Source organism: Camelus ferus, chromosome 25 (genome assembly GCF_009834535.1).
Source record: "Camelus ferus isolate YT-003-E chromosome 25, BCGSAC_Cfer_1.0, whole genome shotgun sequence".
NCBI classification, from domain to species: Eukaryota; Metazoa; Chordata; class Mammalia; order Artiodactyla; family Camelidae; genus Camelus; species Camelus ferus.
This window is the reverse complement of record NC_045720.1, coordinates 3,993,521-4,009,643: the sequence shown is the minus strand read 5'-3', so window position 1 is coordinate 4,009,643 and position 16,123 is coordinate 3,993,521. Positions and strand designations below refer to the sequence as shown.

At 55.0% G+C, this 16,123-nt stretch overlaps 1 protein-coding gene across 4 annotated transcripts in view; it reads right to left on the bottom strand.

The window, feature by feature from the left end:
- Positions 1–16,123, bottom strand: part of COL22A1 (collagen type XXII alpha 1 chain) — a 214,286-nt gene that overhangs the window by 11,178 nt on the left and 186,985 nt on the right. For all 4 annotated transcript variants that reach the window (XR_004315107.1, XM_032467724.1, XM_032467723.1 and 1 more), the window contains 8 exons: positions 12,164–12,217; positions 9,262–9,306; positions 8,399–8,452; positions 6,409–6,462; positions 4,849–4,902; positions 3,274–3,345; positions 1,769–1,804; positions 543–587 (listed from right to left, as the gene is read on the bottom strand). Coding sequence is in view for 3 of the 4 variants with exons in the window: in XM_032467724.1 (XP_032323615.1) it covers positions 543–587; positions 1,769–1,804; positions 3,274–3,345; positions 4,849–4,902; positions 6,409–6,462; positions 8,399–8,452; positions 9,262–9,306; positions 12,164–12,217 (414 nt within the window). In the remaining variant the exon portion in view is untranslated. The remainder of the gene's footprint in view (positions 1–542; positions 588–1,768; positions 1,805–3,273; positions 3,346–4,848; positions 4,903–6,408; positions 6,463–8,398; positions 8,453–9,261; positions 9,307–12,163; positions 12,218–16,123) is intronic.

The window sequence follows — 16,123 nt, the reverse complement described above, 5'->3', positions numbered from 1 at the left end:
AGATGTTTAGTTTCTCTGAAAGAAGCAGCAGGTGTCAGGAGTGGGAGAAGGCCCCCTCCTCACACTGGCGTTTCTGAAAAAAAAAAAAAAGTGTTTTTTGGAGGAATACAGTGTAAAGAAAGGCCTTCAGAGCACAGCGCCAGGGCGATTCATTATGGGAAAATCTGTTGCCTTGTCACCTCCAGGGACAAATCTGGCTCCTGGCAAATTGGCACCTTGGGCTCTGAGCACGCCGCGCACAAGCTTTCACACACGGAGGGAAGGGGAGAGGAATCTGTCAAAGTCTGGAAGCACTCGCCTTTGAATTTGTAATTGCGATGATTTTACTCCTTAAAATAACAACCAAAAAAAAAAAAAAAAAAGGGAAAAACCAACAACACCGACTGCAACAACATCGGGGGAAAACCTCCCTTCGCTCATGATTTTCGGGGGACGCTGAACACAGAAGCCACCACACAGCCAGCTCTCCACGCCGGGCTGCTTCCTAAAGCCTTGGACACAGTCCCCTTGCCACTGTGGAAGGTGACCACGACCCCACTTACCCTTTCTCCTTTGGGTCCTGGCTCTCCAGGCTTCCCAGGGGCCCCCTGCAATGAAACCGAGGGAGGGTGGTCACTCAACCAGCCATCCCACCTGCCTGGGCACCTCTGCCCTTCCCGGTTCTGCAGGCCGCTGTGTGCTAAGGACAAGGGGTCCTGGAGAAGGTGGGTCCTCCAGGAGTCCTCTCCAGTTGTGCAGAAACTGCAGGCCTGACCCACTTCCCCCCATCTCCTCTCCTCTGGCCAAGGCCCACCCTGGACCGCCGGCACCAGCCATGGTGCAGAGTGAAAACGGGTCTTCCTCATTCAGGAGAGAGGGTGCGGACTTTGAAGGAGACAAGCCAGTTTGCACAGAGCTCACAGACACAGCCTCTGGGTTATTTCCTCTGCATTCATTCACTCTTGTGTTCATAATTTATCGGAGTCTTGAATCTGCTCTGTCCCAGGCACCTGGGCCACAGGAGAACAGAGCAGGGTGAGAGGACAGAGGATAGTGGGGTATCTGCTTGGTTTCGAGGCGGTCAAGGAAAGTGGGCAAAGGCAACATTTCAGCACAGACTTTGGGATAAGCAGGAATGGGTGTGGGAAGGGTGGGGAAGCCGGGGAAGGGCTTTTTGGAAACAGGGCCCAATGTGTGTGAAAGCACTTGGGAAAGAACATGGCATGTTTCAGGACCCAGAAGGCCAGAGCGACTGGCGCGGAGAAAGCGAGAGGTCTCGGAGCACCCTGGACTCTGCTGACAGCTCCGGTCTGAACTGGCAACTGACATGGCCTCACGTGTGTTCTACGCCAGAGGTCACCATGGGTGCTGGCAGGAGCAAGACTGCAGAGGGGCAAGGCTGGACCAAAGCACCAGATAGGAGGTCGCTGCAAATGCCCGGGTGAGAGACGATGGCGGTCCAGGTTAGGGCCCAGCGGTAGAGAAGGGGAGAGCTGGACAGAGCTGCGACGTGCTTGTTGATGGATCGGGTGCAGAGAGACAGAGAAGTGAAAGAGACATATCAAGATGGTACCTGGGGACCGGCTACAAGATCTGCGGGCCTCATGCAAAATAAAGTGCGGACCCTTCCTCAGAAAGCATTAGGGGTTTCAGCACAGCGACGGCGGGACACAGGGGCAAGTGCGGGAGTCCTGAGAGGCCCGCGAGCCCGCACGTGTCACCGCCCGTGCAGCGACCCCACGTCTCCCCGAGGAAAGGGGCCCCGGAGGAGGAGGGGTGCGGTACTTGCCTCCTTGCCCGGGACTCCGTTCTCCCCGGGCTCTCCCTGCGAAACAGAACAAGGTCCCAGTTAGCTCTGCTGTGGCAGCACAGTGCAAGCCCATGACCGTCTGTGAAACAGACGCTTCACTCAAGTCCTGCTCCGGCAAAGACAACCGCCAGCGGCCCACCAGTGGTATCCCAGATGGGGCTCTTCGGTCAGCCTGGGCAGAGGAAGGCAAACAACGGTCCCGGGGAGGAAGCAGAATCACCAGTCTTGGCTCCTCGCCAACGGGATGGCTGTGACGCCACCAAGAGGCCTCCGGGATGTCCGTTTTACAGATTATCTAGTTGTGCAGGAGGCCTCCCTGAGAAGCAGGCTCACGACCAGTAAGACACTGGGCGCTAGAGTGGCCTGTCTGGGTTAAATCTTGGCTCCTCCACTTACTGGATCTGTGGACAGTCTCCTTCAAACTTCTTTAAACCTTCTGTGCCGAAGTTTCTTCATCTCTAAAATGGGACTAGCAGCTGTATGGTGCAGACAGATGATCTGCCACCATCGTGACTAAGGGGTAAGTGAGTGCAGAAGAGTGGGCACCTGCTGACCGGAGGCACAGATTACTACTCGGGGGTACAGAAGGGGGCTTGGGCCTTTAACAGCGGGGCAGCCAAGTGAATAAGGCTCAAGTAAGGATCAGTGGACAGAGCACGTGAGGGCTCAGGCTGCGAGGAGGACAAGGGAGGAGGGGTCACCGCCTGGATGGCGGGGCGGGCCTGGCCTGTGGGTCCCCCTCAGGGACAAGAATTCAGCTGGAGGGGGAAGGACAGCAACGTGGGAAGACCATCTACTCTTGGGTGTTTCATACAACACTCGTCACCGGTCAGCAGGCCAGTGCAGAAGGAACCAGGGGGCCCAGCTGGACATGGGGCGTCCTTCCACATCCCTCTGCCCGGACACCTGGCAAGGATCCACCTCCAGCTTCTCTGCATCGAGCTGTCACTCAGGAGAGCTAGACTCCAGCACCAGCGGGAGCAGAAACTGACCATGTGGCCCTGAATAAACCACCACCTTGGTCTGACCCTCCGGCCCGGCCTCGGTCACCTTTAGGACCACTTCTAGGATCCTTGAAGTTCTAGGGCCCCCCTCCCCCAATGGTCACCTCGCGTGGTTACAGGTGCTGAGTGTCAGCGGTGGGCAGGGTGCCACTGCTGCCCCCACTACAGAGTCGTCTGGGTCAGTCCTCGCAGGCAGGCGCTGCCGTCATCCCCGCCTGACTAGGGAGGAAGCCAAGGAGCAGGGGCCGCGGGGGCGGTGGAGCCGAGCGCCCCGCGCAGGAGTCACCTCTGCGCTCACGCTTTAGTCAGCGCGCTCCCATGTCCTCCAAACCACGACGCGACTCTGACCGCATGCCAGGTCACAGCGCCCAAAGCAGAGCAGGTGCGCCTGAGGACGCAGGAGGTGGTAGGAAGCGTGCTGAACGTGACCCTCACACCCAGAGCCAGGCATTGTGGCCCCCATCGGGATGCTCTGCTTACCTGAGGCCCACGGGGACCCAGGAAGCCAGGGAGTCCCGGGCTGCCGTGTTCTCCCTTGGTGCCCTTCTGGCCCTGCAGAGGGAGATGGGGTTCATTCCTCAAGGTCCAGGGCCAACTCAAGAAGATGCAGAAACCGTGTAACCCCTCTGTACCCTGAAGGCCTGACACATGGACAAAGCAGAAGAACAGCCCTCTCCTGTACTGGAGGGGGGCGTTGGGGGGAGACCCGGGGGGCAGTGGACCCCCAGCCATGGGGCGGGGGGGCAGGAGGAGAGCTTCCTGTAAAGAGTCAGAGGCTTTTCCATTCAAGGCAACGGAAATAAAAAGGGACAAACATTCAACCCAACCACCCTGATGTGCTGGGGGCCCCTCCCTCCCAGTGACCTCCCAGTGAGGCAGAGTTCCTCTTCCCAGTCGCCAGCAACTCTCCTGCTTTGGTAGGACCACTTTCTGGAAAAAGTGTTTGGGGATCTTTCAGCTTCAGCCTCTCTGGGGAGCCACCATAGGCGGCCCCCTCCTCTGAGGCCAGCTCTGCACCCGGGATGGGTCCACCTCATGACCCAGCCTGGCCCAGTCTGGCCCCGGCTGCAGCGTCCCAGCAGCAGTGACAGGACTCACACTGTGGCTCCTACGGAACATCACCACACGTGCTAAGGGGTCAGACTCCTTCACGCGGCGGTCCCCGGCCCAGTGGGAAGATGGGGCTCCTAGGATGACCAGAGGTCCCAGTGCGCCCGGGGATGGCGGGTTTCCCAGGAGGCAGGATTTTCAGGGCGACCATCAGGAAGGTTCCCAGCAAACCAGGATGAGCGGGTCACCCTAGTTTCCATGGTGACCACAGTGAGCCGGCCAGACTGGTTTGCCCGCTGCCCAGTGAAATGATTGCCTGAGCAGCACACCATGAGGGTGGCCTTCTCAATAAGGGTGCCAGTTTTAGCAAATAAATATGCAGTAAGGCTGGGCCGGGAGGAGACTAGTGGTCAGGCTTGACTTACGCAGCCCTGGACCCATCAAAGTCCTGGGCTCCCCTCCACGTCTCCGCACTGAGCAGACCTGAACCCCACACCTTGGATCCTCGACCCAGAGACCAGGACTCTGCTGATGACTCGTGCCACCCTCTTCCTCTACCTGCTGGTTGTCAGTGGCGAGAAGCAACAGTGCTCTCCCCACCCCTGCCTCCTAACCAGGAGGAAGACCCTCTTCAGCCAGGTCTGTGCTACACCCGATCCCACCACACACGCTGACCCTGCTGAGCTGGTAAGGGGCAGCTGGCCTCCCCTGTCCCTCCACCCTCTAAAAACATCAGACAACCACCGTGCAACCTGATCACACATTTTTTTAAAGTCTAAATAGTCCTGCCCTGTTGATGCCTGTGGTCGTAGACAACAGCATGCGCAGTGCCTCATCACATGCATTTTAAACTGTGAAAGAGGTCCTTCTTGGAGCCGCTGGCCTCCAGCCGAGTCCCACGGTCCAAACACCGCTTCTTCCCACTGATGCCCCCCGCGGTGGAGACAGGCCACACACCCTCCAAAGCTCGCCCCGGTTCCATCACAGCAGTGGGACCATACTCACGGGGTTCCCTGGAGTGCCAGGGTCTCCTGGAGAGCCAGGCGGTCCGTTCTTACCCTGGTGGAAGAAACAGAAGGAAGGGTTCTGCCAGGACTCTCGGCCAGGATATTACAGAGCAGGACGGTGGAACAGCGAGGCTGCGGGATGTGGAGGGCCTGATTTCACACTTAGAGCTGTGACTCACACCAGCATGGCTCTCAGAAAACCACCTTGTTACTTAGAGGATGCTTCTCAACTTGTAAAAGGAGTCTGTGATATATTACGAGTATGGAATTGTTGTGGAATTGAATGAGTTCATGTGCCTGTGAGTTGTAAGCTCACTCATTCATTTATTCCATTACTCATTCAAAATATGCACACATACACACAAGCTATGCAAAATAAGCAAGCTGCAAAGATAAAACTGTGTGACAATTGTGCATTCTGTCTATATGCTAGTAGGTGTACTGAAAATATTCTCAGAGACACGCAAGATGCTGTTAACAGCGGCTGCCTCTGTGGGAGGTGGGGATGAGGAGGCAGCCTTCTTTTTGCTTTGTAACACCCATTCCGCATGCGTCCTTGCACCATCCCCGCAGATCACGTCCGCGTGCCCACACCCAGGCGCGCAGATCGCAGCAGCCCCTGTGGGAGGGTGTGTACCCCACTTTGCACAGACCTAGGAATGTGAGTAACCGCTTCCGACCTCCCTCTCCCATATTGTCTCAGTCTGCTCTTGGATAAGAGAATGACCTGCTTAAGTGCATAAAGGAGCAGGGATAATATTCAAAACATCTGTTAACCACATGGTGGGTCCCCTCAGCCCCAACCCACATGTGAAGTCCGACTCCCCCCGTGTCAGAACTTGACCTCATTCAGAAATGCGTACGTCATTCAGTAAGAGGAGGTCATACTGCAGTGGGGCGGCCCTGATACAATGACCGGTGACTTTATAAAAAGGGGACGTTGCTCCAGAGACACGCCCACAGGGGGAGTACCACTGAAGATGAAGGCAGAGACAGGGCGATGCTTCTACAGGCCCAGGAAGGCCAGGGATCACTTGCAAGCCACCAGGCGCTGCGAGAGGCACGGGACGGCTCTCCTGCAGGAGGAGCCAGCTCCGCGGGCTCCCTGACCTGGGACTTCCAGCTCACAGAACGTGAGGCTAGCAACGTCTTGAACTTCTAGGCTCCATAACCGAGAGACAGTAAGTTCTGTTGTTCAAGCCCCTCCCTGTCTAGTTCTTTGCTCTGATAGCTCGAGTGAACAAGGAATGTGCCCCGAACATCAGAACGTCCTAAAGCTGGAGAAGGACTGGAGGGGAGGTCCCACAGGACCCCTGCCGTGCCAGGGGGCAGCTTTTAAGTTTCTGGATTGTGGGGAGGTGGTCCCAGAAGAGAGCCTTGGGAGTGTGTGCGGGGCCACAAGGTGGGGCTCAGGGCAGCAGCTATCTACCAACTGCTAAGACATTCTGTCACTTTTTCAACAACCCAGAGGGCTACACCAGGATGAACCGACCAAACACCACCATGGGAACAGGCCTTGCCAAAGCACGGAGCAGGCTGGTCCCAAAGCAAAACTTACCGGCAGGCCCCTCAGTCCCTGGGGACCCTGTGGCCCTGTGGGTCCCACGTCACCCTGGAACAGAGAGAGGTCAAGTTATCACAGTTGCCACAGGAAGACGATGGAGGCGCAGCTCCAAACATGGACCAGAGTTCACCCAGTTCCCAGAGGGAACCAGCAGCAGCGTCCAAGATGCTTCATCATGAATTACCCCTCCGGCCACGTGTGGATCAGCTTGCTCCCAGCAGACGAGGAGACGCGGGAACCACCCCCCCGCCCCGACACTCACTGACTCAGGTACCTGCTTAGACATTTTCCACTGGTCCCACAGGGATTTCAGGGGCTCCGCCTGGAACCCAGGGGAGAAACAGGGAAGAGGACTGCTCTTGGAGTTGTGCTCCTGAGTCACCGGACAGTGACCTGGAGCTGTTCCTGCCTCAGTCACCACGGGAAGGAAGAGCCCACCTTCCGGGGGCGCAGCGGGAGCGGTTCACCGCCACCACCTCCGTGGTTTTCCCGGCAGCCTCCTGACATGGGGATAATTCTCCCCGTGTTATACATGAGACAACAAGCTTGGTCATGCTCCTACACAAATGAGACGGCAGAACGCTCTAGAAGATGGCATTTTTAAATGAAAAGTCAGACAGCTGAGAGGGAGGGAAGAAAGCATTTGCACTCTGACCTCGCATCCCAGGTTCCTGTCCCTGACCTCGCAGGGTGAGCTGAGCCCACGTACACTCCCGCCTGGGGAGCTCCTCTCACGCCCTTTACTGAAATCCAAGTGAGAAGAATACACTGTGTAGCACAGAGAAATACATACAAGGTCTTGTGGAGGCTCACAGTGAAAAAGAATGAGATGATGAGTATATGTATGTTCATGTATGACTGGAAGCCTACGCTCTACACTGGAAATTGACACAACATTGTAACTCAATAAAATAAAATTAAAAAAATAAAAAGAGGGATTGATTCGACCAGGATTTTCAACAGCCCCGCAGCGCCTAAGAGGCACCTTTGCGGCCCCGGGCCAAGGCAGCTGCTCTGCTTTTAACTGCATGCGGGCCCTCCGTGCTCTAGGCTGGTTTTGTAAGATGGAGTCCACTGCTGGGGAACAGCAGGCGATAGATGGGATTTCTCCCAAGGTCCTTTGCGGCTCCATCATCCAAGAAGACAATGCACACCGGGGGCCAGGGGGCGGAGCACACCTCACAGCGGAGAAAGGCAGGTCCTGACGACACAAGGGGGCGGGCAGGGGGCCGCTCTGGACCTCAGGACCCTGTGCTCATGCCCCTGGCCAAGCGCCCGCTGCCAGGGAGGCCGCGCTGTGTGCATGCACGTCGGACGGCCCCGCGGGGTGTCGTGTGCCAAGGCCATTGCCCTGGCCTGCGGGGTGCGGAGCCGGTGGGTCTGGGCTCCTTGCTGCTTCCCCCTGCCCCTGGCTCTCTGTGTGACCACGAGTAAGTCTCTTGATCTCTCTGGGTCTTGGTTTCTTCTATCGGTAAGATGGGGGTAAAGATGACTTGCCCCACCCTGATCCCAAGGCCACAAGTCAGGGAGCAGGCGGGGAGCACACAGAGCCCCACAGCACGCGGCAGTGGAGCCGTGATGGGTTCTTGAGCCAACAGAACATCGGAGGTGGGGAAACGATCCGGGAGAGGCTCTGCAACGCCGCTCACGTCCGTCTGAGGCCAGATCCAGCAGCACATCACTGATGCCCACAGAGAGCTCCGGGCTGACTCAGCAAAGCCCCCTTGTCTGGCACACAGCAGAGGCACCAGCCATTGAGTGGAAGTCCAGATCCCAGGGCCTCGTCTGGAACTCCACGGCCCGTACTGCCGGCAGGCGAGACACCACCAACAGATGCCTTGAATTCACCTGTGAGTCCCTCCAAGGTGGCACCACCCACCTGGTCCAGTTTGGGGGCATCTCTTGGTCCTTCACTAAGCACTTTCTGTACACCCCCTCCCACCCCAACAGGCCCGGCCGGGCCCCACAGGACACCCAGACTCACGTCTTTTCCTGGTGACCCTTCCTTGCCAGGGGGCCCCATGGCACCAGGCTCTCCCTAGGAGGTGAAGCAGAAACAAAACAGGTGCTGTTAGGAGGAGATGCAGAATGCCTGCGGTCTCAGCCGCGGTGGTCCTGGAGCATCTGAGGAGGTGGCCGGGAGGACAGCCCCTGGGGGACTGGAAAGTGCCCCGCTGAGCCCTGACCCTGGGCCGGGTCAGCAGGGGCCCCAGGGACGGCTCTGCATCCTGGGCCATTCTCTGACTCTCTGAGCTGCAGGGAGACACCTGTGGAATGGTCAGGAAACCGCCTGAATTCTACCTCCTCACCTGCTGACCCACCTGGCCCTCTGCACCTCAGCTCTCTCCTCGTCGTACAGAGCGTGGTTAGGGCGGGGGGCTAACCGGTGGACCCTGAGATCCCTTCTGTTTGGGGCACGTGGAAGAGATGGAGGAAGATAATGGAGAAGAAGACAGGACCCAGGCCATCTGGGGAAAGCCGATGCTTTGCACACATCAGCTCTGGGACCTCAGGGGAGCCACCCACAGCCTCTGGGCCTCGGGTCCCTCCTCTGTAAAGCAGGCCTTGTAATAGCCCTTGCCTCACAGGACTCGTGACAGCAGGTCTGCGGGGAGCACAGCCGACAGTGACCCACCAGACTCCAGGCTGACTCAGTCAAGGTGGCTGTATGTCGGGGTCTGGTCCCCAGGAGAAATGTCTAGAAACACTAGACGAGGAGGACACTCCCAGTGACGCCACTGTTCTCTCTCAGGCGGCACAGCACGGCGCCCTGGCCAGGCCCAGGGCCGGCTAGAAGGGCCAGCTCAGGTGCACCCGGGATGGCCTGATGGAGAGATGCCCACTTACCCGGGGGCCAGGGGGGCCAGAGTCGCCCATGTGTCCCTTGAAGCCCTAGAAAGAAGAGAATGAAGTTAGTCCACCAAAGATCAGGCTGATAGCTCGGGACCGGACAGACACCTGCGAGATGGCCCAGCTGAACCCAGAGCCCTCTCTCTGTGCCTCTCCTGACTGCCCTCGTCCGTGACCAGCTGCAGTGCGCGGGGCCCTGCTTGGCACCAGACATGGGCCAGGTCCCTGGTGACTGCCTGGGTGGCGAGGCCCTTCCTCCTGGGCACTCTGCATGTGGGCAGGGCTGCAAGGGCCTGTCGCACAAATGCCACCCGCAGAGGGTTGGGAGGGGAGGGAGGGAGGGAGGAGGGATAACGCTGTAGGAGAAAGAGGAAGAGCCGATCTGCGGAGCCCGGCCGTGTCCCTGCCGTGGTCACCACACGTGCTCCCATCACAGCGCAGGGAGGTCCTGCAGGATGGGCTGTGTTTTCCCCACTTTGTAGATGAGGAGCTCAGGCCAATCACAGATAAGTGGTGGAGGCAGGACTCCAAGCTGGGTCTGTCTGACTACAGCGTACACCCCTCCACGTCACACTCCACTCAAGGAGGCAGCAGTTTGTGGCCTGATAGGGCCCTTCTCAGACCCTAACTCCCGATTTTCTCTCCTGGTTTCAGAAAGCACGTGAAGACCTTCCGGGGAGAAGACGGCCCTCAGGGCTGGCACCGCTCTTGTGGGGGTTGCAGTTAGCACCCTGCAGACGTGCTGTGTGATTCCGCCCCACTTGGGGGGTGAGAATGGGTGGTCTTGGGAGGGAGGCTCTGAAGGTCCTTCCCCAGGGTGGGATCAGGGTGGTGCAGCGGAGAGGGAAACTCCCGGACCCTGGGAGGGGCAGGAGGAGGAGCAGGAGGAAGAGGACGTCGTCTCAGAATGGATTCCAGATTCAACCACTGTGACCTCAGAAGAGTCACCTTACCCCTCGGAGTCCTAGCATCACCGCCTGTGAGATGAGGGTAGGAAGACACACCTGGCAGAGCTTCACGGGATTAACCTACAGAAAGGGGCGTTCTATGCTAGTAAGTTCGAGGAAAAGGGCTGACTCTGGAGTCGGGTCTGGAACGGAACCACGGCACCCCACTTTCTAGCTGCGGGTCTTGGGTGCTTTCCTTCTCTTCACTGGGACTCAGTTTCCACAGCTGTAAAATGGGGGTAGAAGCTACTTCTGCAGAGCTGCTGTGAGGATTGTAAAAGAGAAAAACAGTGCCCCCCACTGTTTGAGATAGGCCAGTGCCCTTTCCCTGGAGGGGGACAGGGCCTGCCTGGGTCCCAGCATCTTCCCTGAAGACACTAGAATCCCAAATCCAGCCAGCTCAGAGGCAGGGAGACTGGTTGCTCTCCTCCCATATAATCGTGGCCAAAAGCACCAACTGAGGGAGCCACGTACAATGTCCCTATCACCTGGCTGGGAATTTTACATGTTTCATCTTCTCGTTTAGTACTCACAACGACCCTATAGAAGTGGGAGCTATTCTGATGCTCATTTCATAGAAGAAGAAACAGAGGTTCAGAAAGGTCCTCTGACCAAGGTCGCAAAGTTAACAAATGAAAAGTGAAAGCTGAACCCAGGTCTGTCCACCTCAAAGCTCACACCTCTAACTCATGTCATGCCAGCCAAGGGGGTGGTCTTCATTCCCCTGCCTGGGTCTCTAACCTCTGTCCCTGCACTGAAGTAGGATTCCTTACAACTCTCAGTTGAGAGATGGGTCTTTCCCCAACACAGGTCCCAGTAAATGGATCTCCTTGGCTGAAAAAAGGGAAAAAACCAAAAACCAAAAACAACAACCCTCTCCCTCCAATAAACCAAAAGCAATCGTAAAAACAAATAAAAAACAAAAACCAAACACGAATTCTGGGTTTTAATCCCCCATAAGAGGTGGCATTCCCTATTCTTAGGTTTCTTCTTCCGGTGCAATCAAGTGAAAAACAAGGAGATTTAGGGAAAAAGTAAAGTGTTATTTTGTGTTTAATTTCCTCCTTATTGAATAATACTAGCCAGGTAAGTTATTGATTTTTTTAACAGAAAAACACATTAAAGAAATAGAACTAGCATTTGATCTCCTACTTCTTGCCAGATAATTGGATTTTGATTTTCATTAAAAATTATATTTTTTCCAAAAGAAAATTTAAGGGCTTGTGATAACAATTTTGAAATTATAAGAAAGTAAAGCATTTAGCAAAAAAAAAACCACAAAATCCCAACAACTCAAAATACATACAGTTCATTTTTCTAGAAATGGTGTCTGTATATGTTTATCCATATAATAAAGAACTCGACAGCTAGATAGAGATTAGACACATGAATGACAGACACAGACTTAGATATACACATGTCAAATTTCATACGTAGGAAAAAGACTAAAGAATCATACTAGAACATTAACAGAACTGTAACTTCTGTGTTGTAGAACTACAAGTAACTATTTTCTTCTATATAACATTGCTTTTCTTATTTTTTTCTTTTTTATTACCATCATCATTTGTTATTGTCATGCAATGAGAATGAGTTACTTTTATAATTGGGGAAAACCCTTTTAGTGTGGAAAGGGTTCAAAATTAAACTAAGTCTCATTTTTAGGTTCTGTCACCCAGAGGAAGTCCATTAAAAGTGTAACAGACAGGGTAAGAACAAGGAAAACTTAGAACAACATGGTAACAATGGCTACAATCTGAAAATACATTCTCCAGCAGTGGCCTGTGAAAGAGTTGAATGTACTGCACAGACACTGTACCGATGCCTTGGGACCACAATGTAGATACTCCTGGAACCCACAGCCGGGCAATCTCAGAGAACCCAACCACTGTGTCACAGCCGAGTGGCTCATGGCTTATTCTGTATGGACAACACACACACTTAGCACTTACAGGGGGACCTCGGGCGCCCTCCGGTCCTGGCAGCCCCGGCTCTCCTGTTTTGCCCTGAGAGTAAAGAAGAAAAGAAGAACTTGAGGACAACATTTTAAGGATCTTCCTGTCCTTGGCTGCCTGGGCCTCCCAGTATCATATTCCCACAAGCCAGTCTCTGCCCTCCTCCAGCCCTATCCTATGGCACTTGGTCCATTCTCGTTCATAAAAGTCAGCACGGTGTGGTCCAGCCTATTTCGTTCTTGGTTTTCCTGGGACGGTGCTGGTTGTGCAAGTGTCATCTCTGGAACACTCATCCACAGGACCCCTTTTTATTCTCAGAAGTGTTCTGGTCTGGATGAGAAATTATGCAGCTGTCCTAGTTAGAAATATCCTTACATAGACTCGCAAAACCACCTCAAGGCAGCTAGTGAAGAGTGCATGTTACAAATGGGGACACCGAGGCTCAGAGGAGTTACAGTTTTACTGAGTTAATAAATGGCAGTGCCAGACTGAATCCCAGCAACACATAAAAGGATTCTCTTCTCATCCCAGCAGTGGTGCCTGCTGACAGCCGGCCTGCAGTTACCCCTCCCTTAGCCCATACCGTCTTCTCTTAACGCTACGGAAGTTATTGGGACACTTTTGCTATTTAAAATTCTTCGCGACCAGCAGCTTGGTATGGCCCCTGGATAGAACAAAGCAAAGAAAAGCCAATGGGAGCCTTGGGAGCTGAAGTCCAGATGAAGTGATGAGAGATGGGGGAAGGTCACGACGATCAGGGAAAGGGGATGAAAAGGCATGTGTGATCGATGGGAAGATGGCAGCATGCTGGCCCCTCCTCCCTGTAACAGGAGGGCATGCCTACTCCCCAAAATCATCCCCCTCATTTTCACAGCTTACAACCTTGAGGGTCAGATGGGGTCCACAGGGGGACAAGAGAGGGAAAAGAGCATTCGTGGATTTAGAGGAGACTTTACAGGGAGGAGGAGGGTGAGGCACCAAGCTCTGACTTCCAGGTTTGCTCTTCCTTCCGCCCCAGCTTGTCCAAGTCTAGCTGGGTGATCGTGGGGGGTCATTTCCCTTCCCTGGATCTGCTTCTCAGTTGTAAATTCAGGACAATCTCCCCGTCATGGGTCTCTGTGATCAAGGGTATACAGGCCTAGTCTGGCTCCTGTCCCACAGTCAGACGGCACGGCCGTCACTGGCCAGACACCAGCAAAAAAATGGTAACAACCAGCCACTGCTGAGGGTGGTCCACGTGCCAGGCACAACTCGAGGGAGTCACACAGTGGTGTCAACGAGTCCTCACTACCACCCATGATGGAGGCGCTTCTGTTCTCCTCCAGGCAAAGCTCGAAGGCACAGAGAGGTTAAGTGACCTGCTCAAGGTCACATAGCTGGGGTTCTAAGGCAGGCATTTTGGCTGCAGAGCCTCCATACTTCACCCTACACTATAGTTGATGCTCAAATGTCTTATTAAAAATGATGCAACAGGAAGCTCTAAAAGCTGCCTTTCTCGCCATTCTATCTGTGTCTCTCTCCACCCATCCAGCATCTGTCTGCCTAGCTACTACCTGCCTGGCGCTCCTCCCGTGTCCCTAACCTACAGGAAGTTAGAGGAGTAAGTCAGAGTGGAAAGTGACCGCCCACTCCCCGCAGCCGGTGCCATTTCCCGGCCGCCTCTCCCCGGCTCCCGGGAGGGCTCCCGTCACTCTGCGGAGCAGCCCCTGCTCAGGCAGAAGGCTGTGCACAGAATGGCCCTCAGGGTGCTTGACTTTGAAGTGCCTGAGGCCCAAGTGCATGGGAGTTCCTGCCTCCACAAGCAATCTTCCGTCAAAAAGGCTTGATGTTGATGGTAAATTCCCCAGCCTCCTGGTGCCTTGGCAGGGCCGGGAGCAGCGGTGCAGGCGGGTTCCTCACACACGCCCAGATGGGCTCCGGGGGAGTGGGCCCAAGCTGCCCAGTGGAATGTCTGGCTCACCAGCCTGCTGGTGGCTTTCCTTCTCTCCTTGTTCCATTTCCTCACCCCGTCCGGGCTCCTCGGTCACCTCCCAAATACTCCATCTGCCTCCAAATCTTGGTGTCCAGGCCTGCTCTTAGGGGATTCTGATGCCACTCATTCCTGTGCCAACTTCCCTCCCAGCAGCTCAGAGTGATACAGTCAGGACGGCCCCACGCTGAGCACCCAGAATGAACAGACTGGTGAGCTCTGGGATGCCCACCGGGTGGGAGCTGCCGAGCCTCCTCCTCTTGCAGCAGAACCAGCCCTGCCTTCTCTAATGCTGACTTAACCACTGCTCACCCAGAACAGCCCTGGTCTTACCTTGGTCTGTGCCCAATGCCGGGGCCAGGTCTGTCTGGAAAGGATCTTCCATAAATAGACTGATTATGCAGGGCTGAGCCCCAAGGGCAGCCTTCAGGATGTGAGTCCTGGATGCTCCACTTACCAGCTTAGTGACCTTTGCCAGCCTACCTAACCTCTCTGGGCCTTAGTTCCTCATCTGGGCCAACAGTGATACCCACACCCTGTCGGGTTCTTCTGGGTATCACACCGGAGAATGTAACGAGGCACTCAGCACCCCGGCCCTCGGTGCACACGCGGTCGCCGTCAGCCACGGTGGGCACGTCTGCCCCTCTCTCCCTTCCCACGTTCTCCGCCTGGCGACCTGCCACCTGGCCACCAGGGGAGTGCTCTGCTGGGCGTCAGCCTTCAGCAGCTTAGACGAGGTTCCACTTTGCTCGCTGCTGTAAGCTCTTTCCTTTTCTCTCAGCAGTGAATTCCAGTTTCAGCATCTGGCCACCCATGAAAAATGATAAAGAAGGTGCTTCTGGCAAGTTGCGTAAGATGCAGAGGAAGTCGTAACAGTCACGGCCGCACAAAGCTCGCTGTAGAAACCTTCACGTGCTTCCACTCAGTGGTTCCACGGGCCCCACAGCTCTAACCTCGCCCAGAGTTAAAACCAGGGCAGCTGGAAAAAGCAACTCACTAAATTAACTACCAGTTAGATAAGCCCGAGGTGTTTAACCACTTTCTCACGTCGTTTGATTCTCCAGAAGCTCTGGCAGTTGCCACGATTGGTCTCATTCTATCGGAAGTGAAACGGAAGCCCTGAGATGCTCTTTGACTCATGCCAGGTCACAAAGCCTGTATGGAGCGGAGCCAGCATCCAAAGCCAGTTTCTTTTTCTGGTTGTGGTCATAATTTTAGCATAAGATATTTTAATTTAATTTTATCAGTAAGCACTGCATGCACAGGGCACCAAACATTAAAAAGATGACAATAAATACACCAAGGAGTACAAAGTTGCTTTTGCATCCACAAGTCCCTTCTGCTCAGGACCACCCATCCTCAGTTACCTCCATGGATGGTACCTACGTCTCTTGGTATCTTTGGAGTCTCCCATCGTTCCTTTATGTAAACACTAGAAGAATACCCAGACCCATTTTCATACAAAATAGGGCTGGCTAAACACACAGCCCTGTCCCCTTGCTTTTTTACTTAGCAATACATCTTGGAGAAGTCCCATGTCAGTATCTAGAAAATGTCCTCACTCCGGCTCGCAGCTGCCTGGTATCTGTTGGGGGCCCCCATCACTGACTATCTCCTACCAGTGGGCACTGGGGAGGACCGGGGTCTCTAAGCCCCAGACACCACCTTCCGTCTTCCCCTCGATGGCGGGGCTCCACAGCTCAGAGCTGCTAGGAAGTGAAGCTTCACCATCACGGAGCCCAGATGCAGTCAAGAAGGACTGGACGTCCTAAGGAAAGATTGCTGTGAGGCCATAGGGGCAAGTCCATAGACATCCCTGACCACCTCCAGCCGACAGCTGCCAGGACCTCAACAACACATGGTCCATCTCATTGTGTGGCCCGGGCAGCTGACATTAAAGATAAAGAAAAAACAAAAACTCTAGGCCAAAGGTGCAGAAAAGGCCAACTCACACCCCCGGGAGCTGGCAGGTGAAGCTCGGGCTTCTG